We start from the raw sequence: 12612 nt of genomic DNA, 5'->3' as shown, positions 1-12612 counted from the left end.
CGTCTCGAAAGTGGCTCTTTTATTTTTTTTTTTCAAATAAAAAAAAAGAGATTTGGTATGTTAGTATATGACATAAATTAGAATTGATTAACGTATTCTATTGATTTTGGTTACTTCCTGTTTGACCGGAAATAACTTTTGATTTTTAAATGGCACCCTCGGTATAACACTTCTATTTTATTCGATAGAAAATGACACTCTGAATAGAATATGAAATGAAATTCCCAATCTCGTTATTTTATCTGAAAAAATTACGAAAAGCTACGAAACAAAGCAGAATCGGACCTGTGTTGATATGAAAAATAAATCTTATTTTTACGGGAAGTGTATATTCTCAGATGAAATAAATAAGGAAAAACTTTAATACAGAATATTACAACAGAAAAACTAAATATATGCTCTAGTTAACATTAGCTAAATAATGAGAAAACATTTACGTTACCTTTAATAACATTCTATGTCACAAAACTTACGAACCAAAATAACATCAATGCGTCTCGAATGGTAGTCTAAAAGCTATTGGTAAAAACTGACGGCGGTTTTAACATAATAAAAGCTATTATTTAACAACTATCATCTCTGTTCGTCGCCTGATGTCCCTCTCCCTAGTTTGCGAATATTTTAAGAATCAATTATTTTATTTACGTATACAGAGTGTCTTAAAAATGAATGTTTTGAATATAAAGAAATATGTATAATTTTAAATAGGCGGTTCATCTCACTACATACTATATTGAAGTATATATTGCTCAATAATTTTAGATTTAAACAGGCCCCAGTTTGTGTTTAAATTACTTTTTATATCTAATAGATTCACGACACTACTTATGGTGGAGGATCTGACGAAGAAGGAGATTACGTAGCTTTCCATCAGAGTGCTGCCGCCAATGCCCTTTTGTACGTCGGTTTGGGTACTACAGCCATAGGAAGTGTTATATTTTTCGTCGGTACAGGAGAAAAAGGATTTAAGGTAAATTTTGTCTATTTTTTCATTAGTTCATTTCATTTCGTAATTTTATACAGTAACTATCTAATATACAGGGTGGTCCGAACTGTATTCCGGAAACTTCGGCAGCATATTCTACAGATAAAAATAAGTAAAATAGTTCATATAAATGTATGTCCTAAAATGCTTAGTTTCGGAGATACAGGGTGTAGAAGTTTCATTTTTATTACGATTTTTTCCTAATAATTTCTAAAGTAACGTCAATATTTGGATTAAAATTGGTATCTGGGAGTTTCATGACATGAGAAATTTGATTTTGATGTCAACATAACTCCTATTTGTAGAGGGCGCCACTTACATATGTTTTAACTCTTTTAAAAAGTAATAACTTTTTGTCCCTACCTGTATAAAACTACTGAGTGAAGAAATATACATTTTCGTGACTTTTTACGTAAAAAATGTCTCTTGATAAAAATCGCTACGAGCAACCGTTCTGAAGATATTTGGAACGAAAATAGTCAATACATGTCATTATTGACCAAAAATAAACACGTTGAGTAGATAGTTATTTGACTGAAATAATAAATTTGGGAAATTTTTATTTTTTTTATATTAATCATAAATGTTACTGCGAAAAAATGATGATAAAACAGTTTTTGTTGAACTTTTGGCACAAAAACATTTAAAATTTATAATTTTAGTCTAATGATTATTTAGTCAACACGTTTAATTTATGTCAATGATGACAGGTATTGATAACTTCGATTCCAAATATCTCAAGAACCATTACTCGTAGCAATTTTTACCAAGATACATTTTTTACATAAAAAGTCACGGAAATGTATATTTCTTCACTCAATAGTTTTATACAGGTACCGACGAAATGTTATTATTCTTCAAACCAGTTAGAAAATATATAGGTGGCGCCCTCTACAAGTAGGAGTCATATTGACATCAAAATCAAATTTCTCATGCCAAAAAACTTTCAGACACAAATTTTGATCCAAATAGTGACGTTGTTTCATAAATTATTTGGAAAAAATCCAAATAAAAATGAAACTTCTGAAAAAAAATGAACCCTGTATCTCCGAAACTAAGCATTTTAGGACATACATTTATACGAACTTTTTTATTTATTTTTATCTGCAGAATATGCTGGCGAAGTTTCCGGAATACAGTTCGGACCACCCTGTATAAAATTCCCGTGTTACAGTCTTAGTTACGATACTCCTCCGAAACAGCTTGACCGATTTTGATGAAATTTTATATGTATACTCAGTAGGTCTGAGAATATGTTGTTATCTATCTTCATACTGCTAAGTGATAAGGGTGGTCCACCCCAATTGTTTTTTTTTGGAAAAATAAATTATTTTTTATTTTTTTACAACGTGTCATTAAATTTTTTTATATAATCAATATAATATCCTAATAATACATACAACCCTAAATTTTCACCCTTCTACCATCAACCTCTATTTTTTAATAGGGGTTGTTTTTATAAAAAGATTTTTATAAAAGTATATAATTTTTTTTGCCACTTCCTGTTTTACCGGAAATGACCACAACTTTTGATTTTTAAATGGCACCCTCGGTATATTTTTACTTTATTCGATAGGAAATGACACTCTGAATAGTATGACATATCATGTATATCAACTTTTGACAATTTTGCTTAAAAAAATCGTATTTTAAATATCAATCTAAAGTGCCTTGGCTGTGTTAGAAACACTAATTTTTAATCAAGCAGACTCGGAAAAATAGATTTGATTGTCTAATGTTTTACGTGTCTTGTCCTAGCTGGTTAAAAGATGCCCAAATCGTAGTTTTAATCATATCTCAATGTTTTCAAAGGGAACAAGGGTGGCTCGTTGGCATATTTAGAAAAAGCATATTTTTACGAATAATTTTTACTACACACATAGTATTTCGAGTCAAATTGTCGTTTGTTACAATTTCAAATAAACTATATTATACGAAAATGTTATTCAATATCAATAAATATTATTCTATTCAGGGTGTCATTTTCTATCGAATAAAATAAAAAAATTGGCGCCAGGAGGCACGTATAGCCTCCCATACGAAAATATGTTAAGAAAAAGCAATTTTTTTTATCTGAAAAACTGCGACTTTGAGTGATTTTGATGTTATTACAAATTTTGTTGCAAATATTATTCCTAATCTTAAATTGAAAACCGCGTTTCGCTAGCTACTGTAATTTTGGAGTTACGATTTTTTAAAATTTTTAACTTCCTCCCATACCCCCTTAACCAACCTCCCACCCCCACCAAAAACAATGTTTTGAGTTATCGAAACCAAATGTTTTTGAGTTATCGTGTTACAGACGGACAGACAGACAGACACCATGAAAATATTTTGTATTTAGGTCATTTATGACCCAAATAACTCATTTTGAGTGAAATTAAAAAAACTTTTTTTTGCCGATCCTAATAGCCTACCATACCTGTTGGTATAGTCGGCTAAAAATATCGAGGGTGTTATACAGGGTTGTTTACCACATATGACACGGAGTATTGTAGCTAAACGATTAGATTTTTACAAATTGTAAGTTTTGGGTTCGTTGAAGGACTATTAGAGCTACACTTTAAAAATATTTTTACAAGATACAGAGTGTCCCAAATAAGTAAAAAATATTATAGTTGTATTTTTTTAAATGGAACACCCTGTATATTATTCTATTTTTGGATTCTACGATTGAAATAAAGGTAAATTTGATTAAGGTTTATCACACTTAAACCTTACCGTTTTTGAAATATTTTCAATTGGCGAAACTGCAGCCACCATACTTCTCCTGGCGTAGCAAAGTTTTTAATATCAATATTTACTGAAGATTGCTGATCATTGTTGCACACAGCCTTTACCACTTATAGAGTGCTATTAAATAATTATTAGCTTTAAATCTGTGCACGTGGTTTAATTTAAATGGAACACCCTGTATATTTTACGTGAATCATATGCACAATTTAATTGTCTATCATATTTTATTATACAATTTTTTATCTATCTCTTCAAGTTTTCGTAGAAAATGCATTTTCTTATAATTGAACGCGTTGTATATCACTATAGCCATGGATTCAGACATTCAAACTTTTTTAAAAGCAACATACATGTACAAAATGTACAGGTGGTAAACATTGCAAGCCCATTGGTATACAATAAAGAACTATTTAAATATTTGTAAAAGAGTATACGAATTAAATATACCACCATTATTTCCGACCAAAAATCAGTTAATTATGTACCTTTAATTGTTTTAATTAATAAAGTATTCTAAATAAATGTGGATTTGGCTCAGAAATCAATATATTAATAAGTTATAAAAATGAACGTCTCTGTTTTTATAAATAAGCATTTGTCAAAAAATGAAATAAAATTTATAAGGCGTTACTTTTTACCACACTGTCTAATACACACACAAAATTCAGTTTTTTAGTATTTGGAGCAATTATTATTAATCAACGTAAACAGTCAATTAATATAATTTGAATACTGGGATCATATTAATTGGTCCTCTTTAACAAAAAATATTTAAACAGTTTTTTTTTTAATTTTTATAAGAAGTAAGCGAACTATATCGACAATATTAGTATCTGTACTCTTTGAAAATTTGTTACATCTTTAAAAATAATCTAAAATGTCAATATTCCATGGGTATAGTGATAAATTAGTTCTAAATTATAAGAAAATGGATTTTCTACGAAAACCTGAAGAGATGGGTAAAAAATGGTATAATATAATTTGATAGACAATTACATTGTGCATTTGATTCACGTAAAATATATAGGGTGTTCCATTTAAATTAAACAAGTTATTGCCGTTTAAAACTAGTAATTATTTGATATACATTTTTGGACACTCTCTATAAGGTAGTAAACTTTTTATTATTGCAACACAATATCTGATCAATAAATAATCTTCAGTAAATATTTAGTATTAAAAACTTTGAAACCCTTGGAGAAATAATTTTTACTGCAATTTCATAAAATTGAAAATATTTCAAAAACGGTGACCCACGGTAATTTAAGTATGATGAACCTTAATGAAATTTACCTTTATTTTAATGGTAGAATCTAAAAATAGAATAATATGCAGAGAGTTCCATTTAAAAAAAATACAACCATAATATTTTTCACTTATTTGGGACACTCTGTATTTTGTAAAAATATTTTTAAATTGTAGCTCTAATAATCCTTGAAAGAACCTAAAACTTACAATTTGTAAAAATCTAATCGTTTAGCTACAATACTCCGTGTCGTATGTGGTGAACAACCCTGTATAAAGGTGAGCCACTTTTGAGATGCACCCGGTATATTATTTAATTACAAAATAAACATATGGTTGAATTCAAAAATATCTTTTGAAAGGTCACGGTCACTTGACAAAACGTTATAAGTATTGAGTTTTTTAGTAATTTCCAGAGTTAAGTAGTTCAATAATTAGACTAAGATATCGTCTTTTGTATGTAATAGTGAGACATAAAAAATGTGTCCGGCTTGTCCGTGTTAGAAAACACGCCACTTTAACATTAATATTTCCTAAAGGCGAGGAATTTCTAGTTGTAAAACTGGCGCGGACAGCTAATTTACAGTAGAAATTTTTCACATTTTACGAATAATTTAATCAAAATCTAAGTTAAAATCTGTAATTTTGTTTGGTAAATGTGAAATTCTAAAATTTAAAATTCGTTTTAAAACGGAACTAAATATGACTTCTAATCAGATGTTAAAATTAGTTAATTCATCACCTAAAATAGAAACAAAATATTATTTAGTTTTAGCACTTTAGTATTTTGCTAGAGTTAAATAAAAAAAATTGGCGCCAGGAGGTACGTATAGCCGCCCATACTAAAATATGTTAATAGAAAGTTAGTAGGAATCAGTTCTTTTAATTTCAATTATCTCAAAAACTGCGACTTTGACTGATTTTGATGTTATAACAAATTTTGTTGCAAATATTATTCCTAATCTTAAATTGAAAACCGCGTTTCGCTAGCTACTGTAATTGTGGAGTTACAATTTTTTAAAATTTTTAACCCCCTCCCATACCCCCTTACCAACCTCCCACCCTCACCAAAAACTAATAGCCAGATTCTCGGCTGCCACAGTTTTTGTGTCAAATTTGGTTAAAATCGGTTTAGCGGTTTGTGAGTTATCGTGTTACAGACAGACAGACATACGGACAGACAGACAGACAGATACCATGAAAATATTTTGTATTTAGGTCATTTATGACCCAAATAACTCATTTTGAGTAAAATTAAAAAAACATTTTTTTCCGATCGTAATAGCCTATCATACCTGTTGGTAACTATAAAAAAACTATACGTACATTTTTAATCATGAATTATATTGTGTTTCTTTTATTGAAAATAGTTAAGTACAATACTTACTGTTTTGATTCGCACTGTATATACCTAGTGTATTCTAGTATATTTTATTTAAAAAAACATATTATAAATTATTTTTTAGAAAAACATTAAGAGTTTTGATTTTGTAATTAACTTATTCTAAAAATGGTAGTGCTTCAGAAACTACTCACCATATATTATGAATTTGTAATATTATTATTTTTATAGAACTATTTTTTTTAATTGGGAGTTTCTCAAAAAAATAAAATTTCAGTGTAAAATTATATTTGGGTCACCTTGTTGGTCGCTACCATTGTACACATATTTTGCCTGAAAGACTGAAATAAAAGTCTTAAATAGAATACCTGATAAGATAGCTTTTTCGGAATACTGAAGTCATCCTCTACCGGGTGCGTCTCAAAAGTGCGTTACCTCTATAACTTTTTTATTTTTTAGATAGAAAAACGAGATTTAGTTTGTTAGTATATGACACAAATTAGGATTGACTGACGTATTCAACTATTCTCGGTCACTTCCTGTTTCACCGGAAATTACTACAACTTTTGATTATAATTAAATGGCACTCTGACTAGAATAACATATTATATGTCAACTTTTGACATATTCGCCTAAAAAAACATCGTATTTTAAATTTCAACCTAGAGTGCCATGATTGTGATAAAAACACTAATTTTTAAGGAAAGAGCATTGGAAAAATAGATTTGATCGCCTAATAGTTTTAGTGTCTTGTCCTGAAAATAACATCTCAATTTTTTCAAATGGAACGAAGGTGGCTCATTAGCATATTTGGAAAAAGCATTTTTTTACGAATAATTTGATATCATACACTTTGTATTTTGTGTCAAATTGTCGTTATGAACCGCATGTTATACTTTCAAATAAACCATATGCATGTCAAAAGTTGACATATGATATGTCATTCTATTTAGAGTGTCATTTTCTATTGAATAAAGTAAAAAAATACCAGAGTACCATTTAAAAATCAAAAGTTGTAGTGATTTCTGTTAAAACAGGAAGTGACCGAGAACAATTGAATACGGCAATCAATTCTAATTTGTGTCATATACTAAAATACCAAATGCCGTTTTTTTATCTGAAAAAATAAAAAAGTTATAGGGCTGAGCCACTTTTGATACGCACCCGGTATAGGCTTTGTAATTTTAGTCTGATTTAAGGCGGATTTCCACCTGTCAGTTTCACTGAAGCAGTTAACTTATTCGTTATTAATGAAAGACGGAAAGCGGCGCACGTGTTTTATTTTAATAGTTAAATGCTATCAGTAGTTGGTCTCGACATCTTTCGTTGATCTCGTAAACATAAATATTTACAGAGTTACAACCAGTTATTCGAGAATTATGTTAACAATTAGCATATGAATTAGGACCTATTGTGATGTATCACAAACAAAAAAAAATGTCTTAGATGAGGGATCAGGCAAAGCATATTACGCCGAAATAAATTGGTAGCTAATGAAACTATATTGAAAGAATTAGTTTTGGAAGTCAATTCTTTCAAATCAAATCAAATCAAATCATTTATTAATGCAACCAAAGTGCTTTCAATATATTGTTACGTTTTTCGTCGGTTCCGTGTGGATAGAAAGTCTAATTTATTTAAACACAATTTATTTTACACTAAGTAACAAAACAATAACGATAAAACTACTTAAAGAACTATTTACAACTTATTTACTATTTATCTAACTATTTATCTAAAAGGAATTTATTTTGAATTTAGCGCGGTAACTTTACGCGTCGACCGATTGTTTCTGTCCTCCTCAGGCGTCGGCTTATACTTATATGAGAGAAACAGACAGTCCAGATTTTACTCGAATGTTTTAGCCGTCTAGATTATTCTATTCGTTCTCGAATGCATGGGCGCAGGGCATATTAGTCACACTAGGCCGAGTCCACACGGGTCCGCAACAATATCCTCAAAAAAGTTATCATACTCCAGTTTGTATTTTTATTAATCAGTCGAAATTGATAAAAACAAAACTGGCTTTCACTTTAATTAAAACTTTAATTAAAAGAAACTGACTATCTTCACTGGAAATAATCCTAGTTTTTACGCATCTGAATTTCGGATGTTTCTTACGAAAAAAAATTGGCACCGGGAGGCACGTATAGCCGCCCATACTAAAATATGTTAATAAAAAGTTGGTAGGCAGTTCTTTTTCCAGTTTCCAATTTTTTTTATTTCAAAAACTGCGACTTTGATTTTGATGTTATTACAAATTTTGTTGCAAATATTATTCCTAATCTTAAATTGAAAACCCCGTTTCCCTAGCTACTGTAATTTTGGAGTTACGATTTTTTAAAATTTTTAACCCCCTCCCATACCCCCTTACCAACCACCACCCCACCAAAAACTACTGGCCAGATTCTCGGGTGCCACAGTATTTTTGTGCCAAATTTGGTTAAAATCGGTTTAGCGGTTTTTGAGTTATCGTGTTACAGACAGATGGACAGACAGACAGACAGACACCATGAAAATATTTTGTATTTAGGTCATTTATGACCCAAATAACTCATTTTGAGTGAAATTAAAAAAAATGTATTGCCGATCTTAATAGCCTACCATATCTACCTGTTGGTATGGTCGGCTAAAAATATTTGGATATAATAAAAAGGGAAAAGGTAATAATAATAAAAGCTTTGCTTATCAGTCACACTGCTTCGACGAGGTGAGAACTTCTTTTTAGCTTCCCGTTTAAATATAGTTCCGTAAATTATAAATTGTTAATAAAAATATTTATTGTTTTAGACGTTAGAACTGAGACTTATAGGGCCTACGTTAATAGTCGCCGGTCTACTTTGCTGTCTAGTGAGGGTTCTTCTGTGCGCATGTCCGACTTCGTGCTTTAGGCCTCGCAGTAAAACGAGACTCAAAGACAATTTATGTCCGCACAAAAATAGCAGGTAAGTTGTTCTTTTATATGTAAAATGATATTTTATACTTCCAAGCTTACGAAATTAGACAAGTAGTTCAAGGCCCTTATTTTTAATTACATGGTGCTCGTGGAACAAAATCCCCTAAAGCTGATTTTTTTCTAGATACTTAGCCATTGTGGTCCAGATTAATATACTACAAGTTCCCATCCCTCCGACATTTTGATAACGATCAATTTTTAATAAAGTTGCTCGTATCGGAGATATTGTATTATCGAAAAAATGTAATTCTCCATATAATTTTACATATGAAATGACAGCGATTTTCATTTCATAGCCATCGCTGATGCCGTTTGTTTCATCATATTTTATTTAGCATAAACTAAAAATTCTATCTTTAGGTGTGGTTTGCACGGTCGGAGGGATGGAAACTTTTAGTATATTAATCTGGACCACAATGGCTAATTAACTACAAAAATTTAGCTTTAGGGGATCTTGTTCCACGAGGCACTTTAATTGCATTGAATTTAAGACACAAAAATAGTTTAGGAAAATTTTGAACTAGTTTACACATCGTATATTAAATAATACACCTGTGTATTATTTTTTCCTAATGAATATGTTTAATACTGGATGGTACATCGTCGTTGGAAACAGTGGTACCAATAACAGTACCATTAAAATTCTGAACCGTCCAATATTTGCTCCCCTGTTGATTTTACAGCGAAATAGTAAATAGATTTTTTATTAATCGTCTCGTATGATGAATTCACAATTTTTGTCAAACGAATTAACTATTTTAAGTTAAAATGCATCTATTTTTAAATTAAAACTGAACACTGAACAGGCAAATGTCAACATAGATAGGCTTTCAACCTATCATGGTTATAAATTTAGTTAAATTTATTGAATCAATCAATAATTTTTAAATAAAATTTAAATCTAGTTGTAAAATATGACTATTATTAGTTGTTTAAAATATAAATAATTATGCATTTTATCTAGGTATTACTCTTATACTAAAACTCTTTATAAATATAATCAACTTAAGTTTATTTTTTTTATTAAATTATTTTAAAAATCTGATACTTCGCAGAGTAACTGCAAAATGAAATTAATTAATTATTAGTTACATATAAAGATTTGAACAGCATGCTGTCAGAAATATGTTAAAGTTTCAGATATTTGATTCTTTTGAAATTTTTATAAAAAAGAAATATTTTTAATTAATAAATGCAAATCATAATATTTTCAATTATGACATATTTGAATATGGTATTACTTATTTTAAGTCAGATAAGTTGTAATTCGTACAAGTAGAGTTAGATATTCTTAAAAAAATTAAATGTTTATAAACTGTAGCATATTTAAGACCAGCGTGTTCATAATGATCTGATAATATCTGAGATTTTTACTATAATTATTAATTATTTATAATACTTTATTGTAACTTTTTTCCTACTTGAAATTTGTTATATATTTAATAATCTGATGATTATTTTTACTATAGATATCATCATTAATTATTTATGACACTTTATTGTAACTTTTTTCCTACATGAAATTTGTTATATATTTCTATTTCTATTATTAGATATATAATAATGATGGAATAACTCGAGTACTCGATTATTGAAATAACCGACATCGCTCGTTTATGAACGAGCTATGCAAGTGACGCGTTACGAGCGACGAACGCAAGCGATCCTAGAATGAAGTAAATTGAAATCCGATTTTAATGTGACATACTCGATAAAAAGCCGAGCGAATTTTCTACATACATTGCAGGTAGCAAATTTATACGACGTTATCCGTTGCGTATCTCAGTGACAAAATTTTACTACCTACATCGGGAGTGCCTTGAAATAAACTAAATCAAGCAAGAAGCAAGCGATCAAGCGAATCGATCGTCGCTTGCTATTTGCCATTCATCAACGAAAGAATATGTGCTCTGTGCACGCAATTTACTGCTTGACGTTACGAGTACAACAAGCAACAAGCGACAAGCGACGGACGAAAACCCATATTTTCAAATACGAGATATATTTCGCTCGATATTCAATAATCGAGTGCTCAACTATTGAAATCGCTTGAAATTCGAGTACTCGATTATTGAAATTAATCGGTTTCGGTATTGAAATTAATCATTTTTGGGTCTGGACTAATAACCAGACCTAAAAAATATTAAAATTTTAAAAGTTTTGCATTATGAACAACTAATTTTGTAACAAGGAAGATTTCATATAAGAATAAAGTTACAATAGTGTATAGTATTATAAATAATTAATGGTATCTATAGTAAATAGAATCATCAAATCATTATAAACTTGTTGCACTGGCCTTAAATATGCTACAGTTTATAAACGTTTATTTTTTGAAGAATATCTAACTACTTGTACGAATTACAACATATCTGACTTAAAATAAATCATAATATATTCAAATATGTCATAATTGAAAATATTATGATTCGCATTTCTTAATTAAAAATATTTCTTTTTATAAAAATGTCTTAACATATTCAAAATATGTCATAATTTAATCTGTTATGATTCGGACATTCTTTGTTAGTTTTTACTGTTATTATATTAGCATTATAGATACATCTGAAAGTATTTATTTTCAGCAAACTGAAATAGCTAAATCGGCGAGTTTTTAATTCCAATATACGCTTTTTTTATTCAAACTTTTTGTTTTTTTATCTAAATCAAATTAAAACTTAAGATTCTATAGATTAAACTCATACTATGAATCAATTAATAGTCAATTGAGCCAATAATACACGGTTACATTGTATCAGGAAGTAAAATTAATAACGAATACATGCTATTAAGGATTAATTATCTTTAGTTTGTACCTACATGATTAGTGTATTTACTTGAGTCCCTGAACAATACGTTCACATGCGATGTTACAAGTACATAATGTCTATAGCTTTAAGGCTGGTTCATTACTATAATTTGTGTCCATCCGGGAATATCATCACTAAATCATTTAAAATTTGAAGCGACTGAAAAGATACAGATGAAAGGAGACATTTTATTTTGTTTAGACTAATTTGTGTTCAAGTAGAATGTAGAATGTTTAGGAGAGGAGTTTTTCACCGCAAGAGTTATAATTCATCATACACTCTCAGGGCTTTGAAAAAGTCAGTATCTGAGATCCTTCCACCGAAGCCAGCTCTTCATCTTCGACATCAGCCGTACTCAAGTTTATGGCACGAACGGTTGTTATCTCGGCGTACTCAGGGATAAGGTGTTTCCCCTCTTTACCCACAGAATCTGCATTTGCCTTTGTTCCACAGCTTCAGCCTTCTGAGGTGTTTGTTGAGGAGACAGTGTCCTGTTAAAATCCGCCTGACAATCCGAAGATTGTTTTTACTTAAATCA

The 12612-nt window shown here is 29.8% G+C and overlaps 1 protein-coding gene across 1 annotated transcript in view; it reads left to right on the top strand.

Annotated features, from left to right (window-relative positions):
* Positions 1-12612, top strand: part of LOC115874391 — an 85831-nt gene that overhangs the window by 64218 nt on the left and 9001 nt on the right. The window contains exons 3-4 of the mRNA XM_030889542.1: positions 812-970; positions 9099-9253. Coding sequence (XP_030745402.1) covers positions 812-970; positions 9099-9253 — 314 coding nt within the window. The remainder of the gene's footprint in view (positions 1-811; positions 971-9098; positions 9254-12612) is intronic.

Source organism: Sitophilus oryzae, unplaced genomic scaffold (assembly GCF_002938485.1).
Source record: "Sitophilus oryzae breed Bouriz unplaced genomic scaffold, Soryzae_2.0 scaffold_1274_pilon_pilon, whole genome shotgun sequence".
Lineage (NCBI taxonomy): Eukaryota > Metazoa > Arthropoda > Insecta > Coleoptera > Curculionidae > Sitophilus > Sitophilus oryzae.
The sequence above is the reverse complement of the archived record's forward strand: the minus strand, read 5'-3'. Positions and strand labels throughout refer to the sequence as shown.